The sequence below is a fragment of the Carlito syrichta genome, unplaced genomic scaffold, assembly GCF_000164805.1.
Source record: "Carlito syrichta isolate Samal-C Ts95f unplaced genomic scaffold, Tarsius_syrichta-2.0.1 Scaffold299303, whole genome shotgun sequence".
Lineage (NCBI taxonomy): Eukaryota > Metazoa > Chordata > Mammalia > Primates > Tarsiidae > Carlito > Carlito syrichta.
This window is the reverse complement of record NW_007243399.1, coordinates 120,010-138,640: the sequence shown is the minus strand read 5'-3', so window position 1 is coordinate 138,640 and position 18,631 is coordinate 120,010. Positions and strand designations below refer to the sequence as shown.

Sequence of the window (18,631 nt, the reverse complement as noted above, 5' to 3'; positions counted from 1 at the left end):
CGCGGGCTCAGGCAATCCACTCACCTCAGCCTCCCAAAAGCACGAGATTACAGGCTGAGCGACCGAGCTGGCTCAGAACAGTGGTTCTTAACAGGGTCTGCTTGACTCCCAGGGGACATTTGGCAGTGTCTGGAGACATTTTTGGTTGTCACAATATGGAGGAGGGGGCACTACTATTACCAAGTGAATGGAGAGGCTGGGATGCTGCTTAGTATACTATAGTATAGTGCACAGGACAGGACAGCCTTTGTCCCACCTGCGACACATACAAATTCTGTCTTGGAAGGCAATGCTCTCTTGGAACAGAGCTGCCCTGGAGTCAGTAGGAGCTGTCCATCTGGTTCTCCATCTGGTGACTTTCTTGCCTCTCTCTACTTCTAAGCAAGTGGTCCCACCCCACCCCACTCCATCTCCCACGTCTTCAGAGCCACTGCTGACCCTGCAGGTTTATGCGGCATAGCACCCAGAGCCCGCCGGACTTTTAGAGGCCCACAAAAATGTTTCCATTTCTTTTATAACTGGAAGGAAAGAATGCACTTTTTTTTTTTTGAGTTGGAGTCTCACTCTGTCGCCCAGACCGGAGTGCAGTGGCCACTCCTGGCCACCGCAGCCTCTACCTGCTGGGCTCCGGCGATCCTTCCGCCTCAGCCTTACGAGTAGCCAGAATTACAGGCACACGCTACCACGCCCGGCTAATTTTTTGATTTATTGTAGAGATGAGGTCTTGCTGCCCAGGCGGGTCTCGAACCCGTGGGCTCAGGCAATCTACTCACCTCAGCCTCCCAAAGGCGCGGGATTACAGGCTGAGCCACCGAGCCCGGCTGGAAAGAATGCACTTGAAGAAAATGTTTTAGGACGGGGGTGGTGGCGCAAGGCTGTAATCCCAGCACTTTGAGAGGCCACGCTGAGGGGACTGCCTGAGCCTACAGGTTCAAAACAATCTGAGCAACTTGACGAGACCTCATCTCTACAATAAATCAAAAAAATTATCTGGGTATGGTAGTATGCACCTGTAGTTATGGCTACTTGGAAGGCTGAGGTGGAAGGATCTCCTGAACCCAGCAGGTCAATGCCAGGGTGGCCGTGAGCGTGCCACTGTACTCCAGCCCGGACGTTGGAGTGAAACTCCAACTCAAAAAAAAAGAAAGAAGATGTTTTAATATATTAATACATTCATCTTTACATGGGTGTAATTTACATGGGTGTAAAGATGAATGTGTTAATATATTAAAACATCCACAGTTATGATTTTACATGTTTTTTCTATGGAGAAAGAACCCATAGTGTCAAAGTGCTTAGTGCCAACGAGGCATAATATGGCCTCCTCCAGGAGTGCTCCTTTGGGGCTGGGCTGAAGAACAGGATGCGGAGGCACGAAGGTGGGTGTCAGAGTGGGTGACCTCAACATTCTCTCCAGAGATGTCTTCATGAAGGGCCTACACTACCCTTGGGGATGTGCCATCTGCCTAGATCCCAGGACTCAGCTGGGCACATCATGTAGAGTGGCCTGATCTTCATATTTGTGGCCATCCTGGAGATGATGCTCTCATTTTTTCTCACCCCATGACTAAGTGCTCCAATGTAGGCCATGAGTATGTGTTCAAAACCCTTTGAACATATGGAAATATGGAAGCTTATAGTAGCCATACCTGCTGATACTTTTTGGGCAATTATCCTGTGCCAGACCCTAGACTGTGTTCATGCTCCAATTTAATTTTCTCAACCATCTATGAGGTAGGTGCTACTGACATTTATATAGATTAGAAAATTGAGACTTAGAAATATTAGGAATGTGCCCCAGGTTAGTAAGTTATTCCGCCAATAAATTCAAGGGAAAGTCTATAATTCAAAATTAATTTGGGTGAAACTGGGAGGAATGCAAGTTGGCTATTGACCCTAGATCATTTCTGTATGCACTACACTTGTTTTTGTTAATATGTTACATTCATTCATTCACGTGTCTACATTGAGCACAGGTTCTGCACTAGAAACTGAGATCGGTGAGAAGAGTCAGACTGAATCCGTGCATTCTGGGCACTGACAACCCAGCAGAAGCAGCGAATAGGGAATCATCCAGTACAATAAATGTACCGTTAGGAGGGCTTTGGCAGATGGAAATACAGGTGCATGTGGGAAATCTGCCCATCTTCCGGCCTTGGGGTTGACTTCCATCTCCTCCCCAACAAAGCTGCTTCTCTGCCAAGCTTCAAGTAAGGCACCATAACATGGGAAGTCACTGCTGTTTTGAATCTGGATCTGAAATCCCCAGCTGGCTAACAGTTGTCCCTGTCCCACTGCCTCTTGCCTGTGGGAAGCTGTCTGTTTGGTTGAAATCAGGAAGTCTACCTGATTTCTCTGGAAATGCCCAAAGGCGTTCTCTTTTTTTCTAGCAGAAGGATGATGATGTGCTCAGCTTCCACACCGATGGCCATTGCAGGAGGAAGGATAAACAGCCTTGGAGTAGTCGCCTGGCTTATGGCATCCTAGATACCCCACCATGGTATCTCTGCATCTTATTGGGGATCCAGGTAAACTCTTCCAGCAAGTGCTGGGTCCAAAGGGGCCCTGCCTCGATAGCCACATCAACACATAGTCAGGTCAGTCACCATCAACAATTTCAGTTGCTGAAGTTGTTGTTGACCTCCAGGGGATCTCAAGAATCCTCCAGTGTCTTTCTTTCCAGGGATTTGGGGATGGGAGTGGAGAATTGGAGGAAGATTTTCCTTCACACTGAGCTGACTGGTCATGTTGAGGACACTGACTGGGCCACTGTTCCTGCAGGTGGAATCACTGGGCTGGTTAAAGTCCTGTTCACTTGGGTGAGGCGAGAGAGGTACCAGGCCAACTCTGTGTCCTTAGAGTGGGCCCTGCCAGTCAGAGCTTCTCTTCCCAATTTAGCTTCCACCAAAATGCCTAGCATTCTGTAAGAGCAAGTTATTTATCTGATAAGAGGGGTTAGAGCTGTCTGATAAGTGTGGTTGGCCAGTGCTGCTGGGCATGATATGAAATAGGAAATAAGATGTGTCTGGATTCTTGGCCTGGAGAATATTGCCACCTGTATTAAACTAGCTGGCATCAGATTAAAGAAGAATTTATAAGAGACTAGAAAGTCCTGTAGGAACAATGCAAGGACTGTCAAAGTACTCCTACAGGACATAGGCACTTCTCTGAAAAGCCCCCTGTGTTGGCTTCCCCAAGGAGGGAAAGGTGCAGTCAACTCCCAGTTGACCACAGGTCGTCTGCTGAACCTGTTAGGTCAATCAAAGAAAGAACAAAATGTGAGGTCTTTTGTGGGAGTTCAAAGTCTCCCCTGTAGGAGGCACTATGCTCATCCTCCCCTCCAGCCTTCCCCTTGCTCCGCCACTGCTGAAGGTCAGAGCTATTTATACTGGTCAGGTTACTTCAGGATGTCCACTGAGGGGATTAACCACAACTGGCTGAGTGGGCCCTTTGAGACACTGCTAACAGAGGCTGGAACTGCCCCCTTGAAGGACTGGCCACTTACCTTTCACTTTTCTTCTGGAGCTGCCCCCACCCATGTGACTGGAGAGACACAGGTGCTCTCCTTCTGGGTGTTCTGGCCCAGGCTTCCTCTGGGGACAGGTCTGTCCGGCCATAGACTGGCCAAGATGTTTTCTTGCTCTCTTCTCCGGCTCGGAGGGGAGGGTGTGGTCATCTGTCCTATTGGGATAGTACATTTTGAGACTCAACTTTGCCTTAAGTGGGTGGGGGTTGGAAAAGTAGGCCTGTGCAGTGTGTGCATATTTTTTAGGTCTAATTTTCTTAAGAAAAAAATCAATCTTTTCAGGCCTAATATAGCTGACGTTGAGATCAAAGTCCCAACTAGATAAGGACATCATAATTTGCCTTGCCCTGCTTCCTTTTGTGTAGCTCTTACTCAGTGCTGTGGGAGGAGAGAGGGCTGGGACAAGGCAGGATTGTGTGTTCTGGGTCTTGTGGCGTATTTCCTAATGGCAGCTTCATGGAGCAACCCCTACAGCAGGCTTCTATTCTCTTTCTTTCCCTCCCTCTGTACCTCCCTCCCTTCCTTCCCCTCTTTCGTTCTTTTCCCCTTTTTTTCATCTTTTATTGTCTTGACTGACCCAACAGATAACTTTTGTAAACCAAGGCAAACAAAGGCTGCCTACCCTGGCAGGATTTATGCCTATTCTTATGGGATAAGATGGAGAACCAATATTATTGGGTAAACCCACAGTGACACATTTGCTGCTCCTGGTGATGGCAAACCTAAGTGATTCTGTCAGCACCAGGAGCATGAAGCCCCGTGGAAACATTGGCAGAAGCCTGACCTGAGGTGTCAGGGAGCAGGCTGCATTGGAGCAAAGGAGAAAGGCAGGTGTATTTATATGTCTTTGTTCTCAGAATGTTTGACTCAGTGACCAGATTTGAGTGGGAACTGGAGCTACATGCTGGCCAGTTCTGTAGCTCAGAACAAAACTGGCCACAGTCCATGAATGTTCCCCTAGACCTGGCCTATCTTTCAGCTCTGGGACTAGAGTGTGTGAAATAGCAGCCCACTCCTGTGTTTATTGCTTGCTCCCATACCTCTATCTTGTATTTGTCTATCAATTGATCAACTGATTGATCGATCTATCCAGCATCTACCTATTCATCTGTGTGTCTACCGATCTGTCATCTATATATAATGTATCCTCTTTATAGCTGAGGCCACTTGGCATGATTTCAGCCCTGCCCTGAACTCTGGGTCTGATTCTGTTTTGTCAGAGGAAACTCAAACAAACTTTTGTTAGGGGAAACTCAAAACTCAACCTTTTGCTTCAAGCCAATGCTTAGGCCTTCCTTGTCAGTGATCTGCTCTTACCATGTGCCTTGTTTAATAATGAGCTTCTTGCCTTGTTCTTGTTTTTAAGTTCTCACCTGATTCCTGCTATGCCCTTCCGTGCCTGAGTTCTTGCTTGCCCCGCCCCCCAGGACATCAGTTTCTGCCCTGGAGCCCAGTCCCTCCGGCTGGGTCCTGGCTTCTCGCTGTCAGGCCTTCCTGGTTCTGTTGCTTGCCTGGTCTCTACCTGTCAATCGTGGCCAGGTGCTTCTGAGACCAGAGGTGGAGCTCCAGCCTCTGGCAGTGGGAAGCCACCCTGTTAAAGCCAGGCAACCTGTCGTTGTGGGGAATAAGGTGGAGCAGGTGGCCGCAGCATCACATGCCTGTTACTGTCGCTCTCTGCCCACAGCACTTCCTCACAGCCCTGGGGGGGCTCGTGGCGGTGCCACTTCTCCTAGCCAAGGACCTGTGCCTACAACATGACCCCCTGACGCAAAGCTACCTCATCAGCACCAGCTTCTTCGTCTCTGGCATCTGCACTCTTCTGCAAGTATTTTTAGGGATCAGGTAGGTAAAACTGCTCCCCGTGATTCTGACTTTTATCTGCCAGGGTTGTCAGCAAGATTTGCTTGGCTTGCAGCCAGAGGAGGTTAGGAAGCTTGTGTGGTGTCATAGCGGGAGCATGAGGTTAGGAGTCAGAGCCTGGGCTCAAGTTCCAGCTCTGTTGCTTACTGTCTACATTAGCCAGGATTCTTCCTGGAAAGTAACACACATCCAGATTTGCTCAGGAAAAAATGTATTCTCTACTGATTTTCACTATCCAACCAAGAGAAAGTCAGGGGTACATCTATGTCTTAGGAACATGGTGAACCATAGACTCAGATACTGCTGAACTCTCTCAGGCCTGCCTCTAATATTTGCAAGATCCTTGGCAAGAGTACAAATGGAGACCCACAAACTCCATGTCCACATATTGGAAAATCATAAACCAGGCTGACAAACTGAAATAAAACATGTTCTCATCATTCTCCTGGAAGGCGAGGTTTGAATTTGGAAATCTCTGACTCCTTGAAGTTTACATTGGGAGTTGGCAGCGTGAGGAGGGCTAACCCCCTGCCTGCGACCTTTCCCCTTCTCTCTCCACTCCAAGTTTTGCTCAAAATCACAAATGGTCTCACATGCATGGATCTGGACACCCCAACTTGCACATTCAAGTTCCGTTCCATTCCACACCCCCCTCCACTACAACAAACTCTCCACAAAGGTATGGCCATCCTTCAGCCCTGGGGTGTGCCCTCTATGACAACAGACTACCCAGACAGCGGGCTGTGGCCATCCTTCAGGCAACAGCCAAGTTGCCTGTGCTATTGTCAGCCCTCAGCAGATGGATCTACAGAGGACACCTGGGCAGGACATTTGAGAGACTCAAAGGGGAGAGGGACATAGACTTCAGGTTGACATATCCCCTTGGCCCTGCAGACTCCCCTCTCAAGGAGCCAGAATGAACCCTTTAAAGCATAGAGCTAAGCATAGGGGGCTTTCTTCCCCTGGTAGGGCAGGACCATCTCTTGAGTAACCTGCTCGTGCCTGTGCTCTGGTCTTACAGACAGGCTTCCTCCACATGTGTATCAATCAGGGTTCTCTATAGGAGCAGACCAATAGGCCATGTAGACAAATGGATAAGAGGAGATTTATTACAGGAATGGCTCACATGATTATGGTCTGCAAGCTGGGGAACTAGAAAAAGTGGTGGTGTAATTTGGGCTGAGTCCAAAGGCCTGGATAGGGAGAGGGGGTAAGGTGTGAGGGGGCCAATAGTGTAAATGTCAGTCTGAGTCTGAATCTGAAGGTCCAAGAATCAGGAGCACCAATGTATGAGGGCAGAAGAAAATAGATGTCCCAGTTTAAGAAGAGAGAGAGGCAGGGCGCGGTGGCTCAAGCCTGTAATCCCAGCACCTTGAGAGGATTACCTGAGCTCAGGGGTTCGAGACCAGCCTGGGCAACTTGGTGAGACCACATAGCTACAATATATATGTATTATATATATATAAAATTAGCTGGGCGTGGTAGCACGTGCCTATAGTTCTAACTACTTGAAAGACTGAGGCGGAAGGATCTCCTGAGCCCAGCAGGTTGATGCTGGAGTGACCGTGAGCATACTACTGCACTCCAGCCTGGGCGACACAGTGAGACTCTGACTCAAAAAAAAAAAAAAAAGAGAGAGAGAGAGAATTTGCCCTTCCTCTACCTTTTTGTTCTATTTGGTTCCTCAGTGGGTTGGATGATGTCCTCCAAGTTGGCAATTTTCTTTACTCAGTCTACTGACTCAAATAATAATGTCTTCCAGAGACACCCTCACAAACACACCCCACAGTGTTTTATGTTATCTGGGCATCCCTTAACTCAATCAAGATGACACATGCAATCAACCATCACTTCAACATGATGCAGGCAGGGCTCTTGGAAATTTTCATACTTAACCCCCAAAGCAAGCAAGGGCTGCCCTCACTAGTCTCAAACTGTAAAATTCTAGGGTACAGCTCTGATTGACTCAGCTCAAGCCAAATGCCTCACCCTGGACCTGTCAAGGTAACAAATATCTGCAACTCCCATTCAGGAAGTTTTCTCAGTGAAGCAGAGAAGAGGAATTGTGTTCTGGGTAGACAAGACACCAGACATTCACTGAGCCAGATGTGTGGTTTGGGAACTGCAAAAAAATGCTAATGAGTTTAGGTACCTCTGCTCCCTTACAGTATCACTGAGATTCTCATTTTTTTTTTCTTTTTGGAGAGATGTTGCCCAGGCTGGTCTTGAACTCCTGGGCTCAAAGAGTCCTCCTATCTTGGCTTTCCAAAGAGCTGGGATTACAGGCGTGAGCCACCACACCTCAGATGCTCAATGGCTATAGTCAGTGCCATCACTTTTTTTTTTTTAATAACCATCAAGTTCTCTTTTGTTTTCCTATATGGGCTGTTAAAATTAGCCTGAGTAAAACAGAGACCTGTTACTGTGGCTTGGGCAAAATGGTGAAGCCTAGAAATGTGTCTTTGAAGCCTGCCCCCACTTATTTCCACACACCCTCTCTTTTTATGGTCACCACTGCTCCCTGTCCCACCTCGGTTCTCTAGGACTCCACACAGTGGCTCCTTTGGGTTATGCCTTCTCAGGAAATTTCTCTCTGTGGGTTCTCTTGACTTCCCTCACCCTGAACCTGTCAGGCTAGTGTCTCCGTCCTATATGTTCATTTGGCATCTAGTCCAAGGGCAGATAAGGTTTTGTGCAGCCTAAAGTTTACACAGCTTTTGGTGTCCCCTTAAGAAAGGAACAGAAGTTTGGGCTCAGTGGCTCAGCCTGTAATCCCGGCACTTTGGGAGGCCAAGGCAAGTGGATTGCCTGAGCCCGCAGGTTGGAGACCTGCCTAGGCAACTTGACGAGACCTCTTTTCTTTTTCTTTTTTCTTTTTTTGAGTTGGAGTCTCACTCTGTCACCCAGACTGGAGTTGCAGTGGCCACTCCTGGCAACCGCAGCCTCGACCTGCTGGGCTCTGGTGATCCTTCCGCCTCAGCCTTCCAAGTAGCTGGAACTACAGGCACGTGCTACCATGCCCGGCTAATTTTTTGATTTGTTGTAGAGATGAGGTCTCACCAAGTTGCCCAGGTGGGTCTTATACCTGCAGGCTTAGGTAATTCACTCACCTCAGCCTCCCAAGGCGCGGGATTACAGGCTGAGTCTCTGAGCCCGGCTGAGACCTCTTTTCTACAATAAATACGAAATTAGCTGGGCATGGTAGCATGCACCTATAGTTATAGCTACTTGGAAGGCTGAGGCAGAAGGATCGCCGGAGCCCAGCAGGCCAATGCTGGGGTGGCCATGAGTGTTCCCCTGTACTCCAGCTTGGGTGACAGAGTGAGACTCTTAATCAAAAGAAAAAAAAGAAAGGAATGGAAACTTACTAATATAAGAGCGTGCATAGAGAATATTTAGACTGAAGAAAGTAATCACAACAGATTATGCATTTTAAAAAGCAGACCATACCACAAATGTCAAAATTTTAAAAAAATAGCATGACTTTTTTTTACTTCACTGATGGTCCCCTGTAATATTTTCCCTCCTGAATTTATGGTTTCATACTCTTCAGTGACCTCATTTTTCAGGAAAAAAGGAGAAATAACTCAATCCTTTCTCTAGAATCAGCTGGTCCAGATTAATTTGTTATGGCTGTGAGTTGGGATGTGTTATTATGACTTTATACGCATGCTGTGGCACTGCTACATATATGTGCCCTACAAACACAGGAGGTCTGAGAAATGTCATTGTATGTGATTTCTATCAAAGTTTTTAAAAACTGCATAGTGCATTTACAATTGTGTATGCCACATTGCAAGGATATTTCTGATAGGAAAAAGTGCCCATTCGCCTGGCACCAGTAAGACCAAACCTTCCCTGGCAATTGTGTTTGACAGCTGTCAGTTTTCTACAACAGCTTGCGGCGCCACACATTTCAAACCTTGTCTACCATCCCCCACACACATCATGTGCAGGCACTAGAGGACACGTTTACATCACAATGTGACCATGGACCTATACCTTTACGTCATGACATGGGGTGAATGGGCACAGTGAGTGGTAGGGTTGCTGGAAACTACGACAACACCAAGATGACTAGCAATACATTAATTACACAGGGGCAGTTCAGTGGTCTCCAACAAAATGATATATCCCACTATGTTCTAACTAAATTTATCCTGATTCAACTTCCCCTTTGCCAAATCCTGAAGTCTGTGACCTTTCAAATGCCATTCAAGGTACAGTGTAGAAACAGGAAATGGCAGTGGACAGAGACATCAGTCACAGTCAATGGTGGCTGGAACCTTTGCTCTGACAGATTTTACAAAGGCATATGGCCAGTAAGCACACTGCCAGGACCCATGTCTGGACTTTAGAAGGGCCATGCACTCGAGACCTGTCACTGAATCTGCTTGTGACTTGATTGTGCTGGCCTGTGCTTGCTTGGGCATTGCAAAGGAAAAGCAAAACACTCCCTACAATGTGCTTCTGCCTGTCTTTTTTTTTTTTTTGAGTTGGAGTCTCACTCTGTCGCCCAGACTGGAGTGCAGTGGCCGCTGGGCTCCAGCGATCCTTCCGCCTCAGCCTTCCAAGTAGCTGGAACTACAGGCGCGCGCTACCATGCCCAGCTAATTTTTTGATTTATTGTAGAGATGAGGTCTCGCCAAGTTGCCCAGGTGGGACTCGAACCCTCAGGCTCAGGCAATCCACTCACCTCAGCCTCCCAAAGCGCGGGATTATAGGCTGAGCCACCGAGCCCGGCTTGCTTCTGCCTGTCTTAAGAGAAAATGACTTGGCAGGAAAAGGTAATACCTGATTAGTTTTAATTCTCTGAATCAAAACTTCATAAGTAGACTGAGATTGCTCAGCTGTCTCCAGGGTAGAGAGGATCTAGACAGCACCCAGAGGAGAATATTTATTCCTAGTGGGGTCTGAATAAAATGAAAAGTACTTCCTGAAGTGTTTTCAGGGAAACACCAATGCTTAAGCTCCCTTCCTCCCATCGGTTTCTATAGAAGATGGAATACCAGTACCCGCATCTGTGATAAGTTATTTCCCTTCTCCTTCTTCCTTCTTCCTCACCATCTCTGTGAGCCAAGATTTCTTCCAAATCTTCACCAAGGACTCAAAGGAGTACAGGGCTCACTCTGGTCTGTCCCTTCAGTCTCTACAATCCAAATAACTCCCTCCTGGAATGTAAGACACTGCAGCAGCCCCAGAGAGGAAGTGTAGCTTCCTGCCTGGACACCCAGAGCTCTCACCCCACCCCGGCTCCCTGGAGAATGACAAACATAAAGCTCTTGCAGATGGGCGGTGCCTCTCCCCCAAACCTGAGATGTTGTTGATTTTAATTATGCAAAAGCTTTGAGTTTGGAAACTGGAGACCTGAGTTCTAGTCCTGGCTTTATGTTGTGAGGACTTGGATAGTCATTTACCCTGTCTCCATTTTCTCATCTGTAAAATGCAGAAGTTGAACAAGGTAACATCTAAGTGCCTTTTGGCCAGGCTTGGTGGCTCAGCCTGTAATCCCAGCACTTTGGGAGGCCTAGGCGAGTGGATTGCCTGAACCTGAGGGTTCGAGACCCACCCGGGCAACTTGGCGAGATCTCCTCTCTACAATTAAAAAAAAAAAAAAATTAGCCGGGCCTGGTAGCGTGCGCCTGTAGTTCTGGGTACTTGGAAGGCTGAGGTGGAAGGATCACTGGAACCCCAGCAGTTGGAGGTTGCAATGGCTGGCAGCGTGCCACTGCACTACAACCTGGGCGACGGAGTGAGACTCCAACACACAAAAAAAGAGGGCCTTTCACCTCTAATATTGTGGACAGCTATGATGTTGACAGAAATGGATGTAGTGTACTATTTCAACTGAATAAGCAAGATTGAAAGTTTATGGGCTTAATTAACCTTCTGGTAAGTTCTGTGACAAGTGCAAACTAAGCAGGAGTTAGGGTTCACGGAACCTATATCCTAATTAAACATGCAAAGAAAGATGGAAATAAAATTCAAAAATAAAATCAAGCTAATGTCTTTAGACCAAGTGGGGGCAGAAACAAACTTATATGTAGTTCCAACCCTGGGAATGGACTTCCCTCTCAGATACTAATGAGTAACTAACTGCCTGAGACAGGCAATTGGGTTGTGGAACTTAAATGATAACTTATGAATCAAAGATCAAGTAGATTTGATTGCTGGTTATCTGCTAGTCAGTATTTAATGATGTACATGTCTAGATTAGAAACAAAAATGCTGATGTTGCAATAGGATTTCAGAAGATCTTAGCAATTAAACTTATGCTGAATGCATACAAGGTGGAGATTAGAGCAGTAGCTGCTGCTTTTGGCGTAAGAGCTAACAGGTGCCTTACACAGCAGCAGCTGGAGCTCTTGACAGCATGGATGGCTGCCTCCCCCCCACCCCTAAATGACTTGTTAATTTTAGTTTTTGCTGCATTTGCTTTTTAGGACTTGGCCATGAATTCATTGCTTAAGCCAATGTCCAGGAGGGTGGTTCCTAGGTTTTCTAAGATTCTTAAAGTTTGAGGTTTCACGTTTAAGTCCTTGATCCATTTTGAGTTTTTTGTATGGTGATAGTTAGGGGTCCAGTTTCATTCTTCTGCATGTGGCTAGCCAGTTTTCCCAGAACCACCTGCTAAATAGTGTTTCCTATCCCTTATGTTTATTTCTGTCAGCTTTGTCAAAGATCAGTTGGTTGAAAGTCTGCAATTTTATTTCTGGGTTCTCTATCCTGTTCCATTGGCCTATGTGTCTATTTTTGTACAAGTACCATGCTTTTTTGGTTACTGTAGCCTTGTAGTAAAGTTTGAAGTCTTGGAGTTTGGTGACACCAGCTCTCCTGTTTGTCAGCCTCTCCTGTGTGTCAGTCTCTCTTGTATGTTGGGCTTTCCAGCTTTTTTTTTTTTTTTTTCCTGAGGATTGCTTTAGCTCTTCGTGTTCTTTTTTGCTTCCATATGGATGAAGTATTGTCTTTTCTAGGTCTGTTACAAATGTTGCTGGTAGTATGACAGGGATTGCATTAAACCTGTAGATTGCTTTGGGTAGAATGGACATCTTGACAATATTATCTTCTAATCCACAAACATAGGATGTTCTTCCATTTGTTTGTGTTCTCTGATTTTCTTGAGCAGGATTTTGTACTTCTAATTGTAAAGATCTTTTTGCGTTTTTGGTTAGATGAACACTGAGGGTTCTTTTTTTTGTGGCTATTGTGAATGGGATTGTGTTTTTTTTTCTGATTTAGAGTCTGACTATGTTCCTCAGGCTGGAGTATAGTGGCATGCACACGGCCACCCCAGCGTCAATCTGCTGGGCTCAGGCGATCCTTCCAACTCAGCCTTCCAAGTAGTCAGTAGCTGGAACTACAGGCATGTGCTACCATGCCTGGCTAATTTATATATATATATATATATATATATATATACACACATATATATATATATATATATATATATAGTAGAGACGAGGTCTCACCAAGTTGCCCAGGCTGGTCTTGAACCCCTGAGCTCAGACAATCCTCTTACCTTGACTTCCCAAAGTGCTGGGAATACAGGCTTGAGCCACCGCACCTGCCAGGATTGTGTTTTTTATTTAATTTTTTATTTATCTATATTTAGTTGTGTTTTTTACTTAATTTTATTTATTTTTATTTATAGTTGTTGGTATGTAGGAATTCAACTGATTTTTGCACATTAATTTTGTATACTGAGACTTTACCAAAGTTGTTTATCAGTGTAAGGAGGTTTTGGCAAACTCTCTAGGATTTTCTATGTATAGAATCTTATCATCTGTGGAGAGAGATGATTTAACTTCTTTTTTTCCTATTTGGATACCTCTAATTTATTTCTCCTGCCTGATTGCTCTGGTTAGGTCTTCCAGTACTATGTTAAAGAGGCGTGATGAAAGTGGATATCCTTGTCTTGTTCCAGTTCTTAAGGAGAATGCTTCCACCTTCAGCTGTTAAGTGTGATGTTGGCTGCAGATTTGTCATAGATAGCTCTTATTTTGAGGAGTCATCCTTCAATGTCTAGGTGTTCGAAGGTTTTTACCAAGAAAGGATGGTGAATTTTATTAAATGCTTTCTCTGCATCTGTTGAGATAAGCATGTGGTTCTTGGTTTTACACCTGTTTATGTGGTGGGTTACATTTATTGATTTGCGTATGTCAAGCCAGCCTTGCATACTGGGGATGAAGCCCACCTGGTCATGATGAATGATCCTTGTAACATGTGTTTGAATGTGACTTGCTAGTATCTTGTTGAGAATTTTTTACATCTATGTTAATCAAAGTTAGTGGCCTGAAGTTTTCTTTCCTTGTTGGGTCTTTGCCATTTTGGGATATCGGGATGATATTGACCTCATAAAATGAACTAGGGAGGATTCTTTCCTTCTGGATTGCTTGGGAAACTTTTAGTAGGATTAGTACCAGCCCCTCCTTGTACATCTGGTAGAATTTAACTGAGAAACCGTCTGGCTCACTGCTTTTTTTGGTGGGGGAATTTCCTATTACTCAATCAACTTCCTGGATTATTACTGGTCTGCTTAGAGTTTCAATTTCTTCCTGTTTCAACCTTGGGAGGTTTTGTCAGGAATTTTTCCATTTCCTCTAGATTTTCTAACTTACTCAATACAGATGTTTGTATTAATATCAGATAATTGTTTTTATTTCTTTAGGGTCAGTTGTAACATTGTGGTCTGGTAAGATGCTTGGTATGATTTTGTTCTTTTGAAATTTGTTCATGCTTGATTTGTGTTTGAGGATGTGTTCACTCTTAGAGTATGTTCTGTGTGCTGATGAGCAGAATGTATATTATGTGGTTGTTGGGGAGATGTTCTGTAGATATTTATTTGATATTAATTGGTCCAGTATCAAGTTAAAATTCCATACAGAAACAAAGATCTGAGTATCACATGTTCTCACTCATATAGTGGACCTTGAACATCTATTGTAATACTATAAAAAAAGGATTGACAGTGGTGGGAAACTATGGTGGGGGGGAAGGGAGGTGGGATTAATGGTAGTAAATATCTGTCTGAGGACGGGGAGATACCCCTTATCAACAAGGATGCCTGAATGAAACATATTTATATACCTAACCCTTAACTGTACCCCACAATACCAAAATAAAAATATTAATTAATAAAAAAATAAATAAAATAAAATAAAACTTCAAAAAAAAAAAAGTTCCAGACTTCTTGGTTAGTTTTCTGTCTTAATGATCTGCTTAATGCTGTTAAAGAGTATTGAAATCTCTAACTGTTACTACATGGCTGTCTATGTCCGCTCAGATTAATTAGCAGTTGTTTTATAAATCTGGGTGCTCCTATGTTGGGTACATATACATTCCAGGTGGATATTTCTTGCTAGTGAATTGAGTCCTTTATCATTACACAGTGCCCTTCACTGACCTTTTTAACTTTTTTTTTTTTTTGAGTTGGAGTCTCACTTCGTTGCCCAGGCTAGAGTGCAGTGCACACTCATGGCCACCCTAGTGTTGACCTGCTGGGCTCCAGTGATCCTTCTGCCTCGGCCTTCCAAGTAGCTGGAACTACAGGTGTGCACTGCCACACCCAGCTAATTTTTGATTTATTGTAGAGACGAGGTTTCACCAAATTGCCTAGGCTGGTCTCGAACCTGCAGGCTTAGGCAATCCACTCACCTCGGCCTCCCAAAGTGCTGTGATTACAGGCTGAGCCACCGAGCCCAGCAACTGTTATTGTTTTAAAGTCTGTTTTATCTGATGCAAGAATAGCTACTCCTGCTTTTTTTGTTGTTTTGTTTTGTTTTCCGTTTGTCTGTAAGATTTTTTTTTTTTTTTTTAGTCAGAGTCTCAGTCTGTCACCCAGACTGGAGTGCAGTGGCCGCTCCTGGCCACCGCAGCCTCAACCTTCTGGGCTCCAGCGATCCTTCCGCCTCAGCCATCCGAGTAGCTGGAACTATAGGCGCTCGCTACTTTTTTGATTTATTATAATTTTTTGATTTATGCTAATTTTTGATTTATTATAGAGATGAGGTCTCGCCAAGTTGCCCAAGCAGGTCTCGAATCTGCAGGCTTGGGCAATCCACTCATTTCGACCTCCCAAAGTGCTGGGATTACAGGCTGAGCCACCGAGCCCTGCCTGTCTGTAAGATCTTTATCCAGCCCTTTATCTTGAATCTGAGGGTGTCATTTGCAGTATGATGGGTTTCCTGAAGGCAGCAGAAGGATGGATTATGCTTCTTTATCCAATTTGCCACTCTGTATCTTTTGAGTGGTACATTTAGGCTGTTCACATTTAAGTTAATTATTGAGATGTGAGGATTTTTTCCTGCTGTACTCTTGTTAAGAAGCTTCTTTGCTTTCTAGCTGTGTGGTTGATATGTATGGTCTGTAAACTCTGTACTTACTTGTACTTTTGCGATGGGTAGAACTATTCTTTCCTTTCTGTGCTTAGAACTTCCTTAAGCATTTCTTGAAGGGCTGGTCTGGAGGTGGCATATTGTCTTAGAAATTGCATGTCTGGGAAGGATTTTAATTCTCCTTCATTAATGAAGCTTAGCTTGGTGGGTAGGAAATTCTTGGTTGGAATTATTTTTCTTTAAGAATGTAAAAGATGGGTCCTCAGTCCCTTCTGGCTTCTAAGGTTTCTGCTGAGAGGTCTGCTGCAATTCTGAAGGATCTCCCTTGGCAGATTGTCTGACCCTTTTGTTTGGCTACCTTTAGAATTTTAAAAAATTTATGCTCTCCTTGGTAAGTCAGATTATTATATGCCTTGGGGATGGTCTTCTCATATAATACCTCACAGGAGTTCTCTGAATTTATTTTGTTTGTATGTCTGGTGAGATAAGGAAATCTTTCTTGGTTGACAGCTTGGAGGACTTGTCTCAGGGAGTTCTCAGTTTCCCCTTCTCTCTCAGGAATACCAGTTAGCTATAGATTTGATCTCTTAACATAATCCTAGAACTCTTGTAGGCATTGCTCATTTTTTTTCCAATTATTTTCTCCTTATTTTGGGGATACTTCACTTCTGTTCTTCTAGTTGCCAGGCCTGAGACTGGCTGACCCTGTATGCCAACTACTGGTTTCTCAGGCTATGCTAAACTGTCATTAAGCTTGTAGTTACCCTTTGGACAGTGTGATTTTGCAAAAGTCATTCACTTTCTTCATCATGAACGATTCTAAGCACTTTTGTCTTCTCCATCCATTTATACTTGTCATTAAGTGTCTAAAAAAAATTCAGAGTTCTGGAATTTTCTGTAAGTTCATCTTTATTTCTTGTCTTATGAGCCAAGACTGTCATCTTTGAAAAAATGTAGACTGGTGTGGACCCTGGATCCCTGCACCACCATCATCTGAAATGCTTGGTAAAAGCCTTTCTGGTCCTTTCCAAGAGTGAAAAGATCATAACCACTCAAAGTTCTGGAGATTTTAACAGACTCCTCAGATGTTTCCTGTGTACATAATGTTAAGGAATAGTAAGAGGCAAGGTTGAGATGGGAAGGAGGGGGAGTCAGATGATGGCCTCCTGATCTAAACAGCAGTGTAGCCTTGGACTTGGGATGAGGTCACCTGCTGAGTTCTGGTTTGGAGGATCCAGCCTCTATTCTCCCTGGGCCTAGCCTAGAACCTCATCTTTTCCTCCTTCCTGTGAAGTAACAACAGTAAGGTGATGAGTGTATGAGCACTGCGTGGCATCAAAACATGTAATTTTCACTGCACCACCTGAGGCAAGTATGATTGTTAGGTTTATTGTACAGAAGAAGAAACTTAAGCATAGATAGATTAAGTTATTCACCTATTTCCCATTAAATCTTATTTGCTAGGCATCTTAGTCTGCTCAGGCTGCCATAACAAAATACAATAAACTAGGTGGCTTAAACAATGGAAATTTATTACTCGCAGTTCTGGAGGCTTGAAATCTGAGATCAGGGTGCCAGCATGGTCAGCTTCTAGTGATGGCTGTCTTCTCAATTGCTGACAGCTGCCTTCTTGCTGTGTCCTCCCAAGGCAGGACTGGACAGGGAGTGAGGGGAGGGGAAGAGAGAATCTCTCCTTATAGGGGCATAATCTCATCAGGGGGACCTCACCCTTATGACCTCATCTAAACCTAATTACCTCCCAAAGGCCCCTCTTCCAATTACTACCACATTAGAGGTTAGAGTTTCAACATTGAATTTTGGGGGGACACAAACTTTGGCCCATAGCATTAAGTGATCATACTTCCCACAGAGGTAAGCAATTTTGGTGCATGGGTAAATGGAGTCAATGTTAGCAGATATTCCATTCTGACAGCAGCCCAGGGCATCTGTCTTTTAAGAGGATGATTCCTGTGGGTCAGGGAATCCCTGGATCTTCAGTAACTGGAAGGCCTTGAATGCTGTCAGTTTTCTGTAGGCACAACCACCCTCGATGCTGCAACCTCACTGGCTGAACCCTTAAATTGGAGGTGCCAGTAGCCTCTACCCCAATGCCTCATGATTGTCTGCTGTGGACGGGCACTGGGATTCATTCATGGTTCTTGCCCTCAAAGAGATGAGAGTTTCAAAAGGGGAATCAGACATGTGGATAAATAAGTACAGAACCGTGTAACAGGCCAGGTGCAGTGGCTCAAGCCTGTAATCCCAGCACTTTGGGAGACCGAGGCGAGAAGATTGCCTGAGCTCAGGGGTTCAAAACCAACCTGGGCAACTTGGTGAGACCTTGTCTCTACAATAAAGCAAAAAATAAGCTGGGTGTGGTAGTGCATGCCTGTAGTTCCAGCTACTTGGAAGGCTGAGGTGGAAGGATCAGCTGAGCCCAGCAGGTTGAGGCTGCCGTGGTTGTGAGCTTGCCACTGCACTCCAGCCTGGGTGGCGGAGTGAGACTCCAACTCAAAACAAGCAAAACAGTGTAATAATATTGTTACATGCTATGTGATGTAGAAGCAAGAGGAAGGGGTACTTTTCTTTGCCTAGGAAGCCAGAGAGGCTGTGACACTTGAAAATGCTAGAGAACCTGCTGGAGGTGGGATTGGGGTGTGGAGGAGCATTGAGGGCAGAGGCATGCTCATATTTCCTGAACACTTACTGAGCACCATGGTGGGCAAAGTCAGACATGGTTCCTTTGACACCTCAGGTCAAACATCCTTCATCCTTAGGGCTTGCAAAGAACGATCTAACTTTGACAGTGCTTACTCAGAGTTTGCAGCAATACACTGTCTTTCCTCACTGGAGAGGAAGCTTCTACCAGTAGGGATCATGTTTGACTTTGATCATCCCTTATGCCCAAAAT

General features: G+C 45.0%; 1 protein-coding gene across 1 annotated transcript in view; it reads left to right on the top strand.

Annotated features, from left to right (window-relative positions):
- LOC103256970 (solute carrier family 23 member 1-like) overlaps positions 1-18,631 on the top strand; it is a 58,870-nt gene that overhangs the window by 9,319 nt on the left and 30,920 nt on the right. Inside the window, exons 4-5 of the mRNA XM_021710734.1 lie at positions 2,391-2,528; positions 5,211-5,368. Of these exons, the coding sequence (XP_021566409.1) occupies positions 2,391-2,528; positions 5,211-5,368 (296 nt within the window). The remainder of the gene's footprint in view (positions 1-2,390; positions 2,529-5,210; positions 5,369-18,631) is intronic.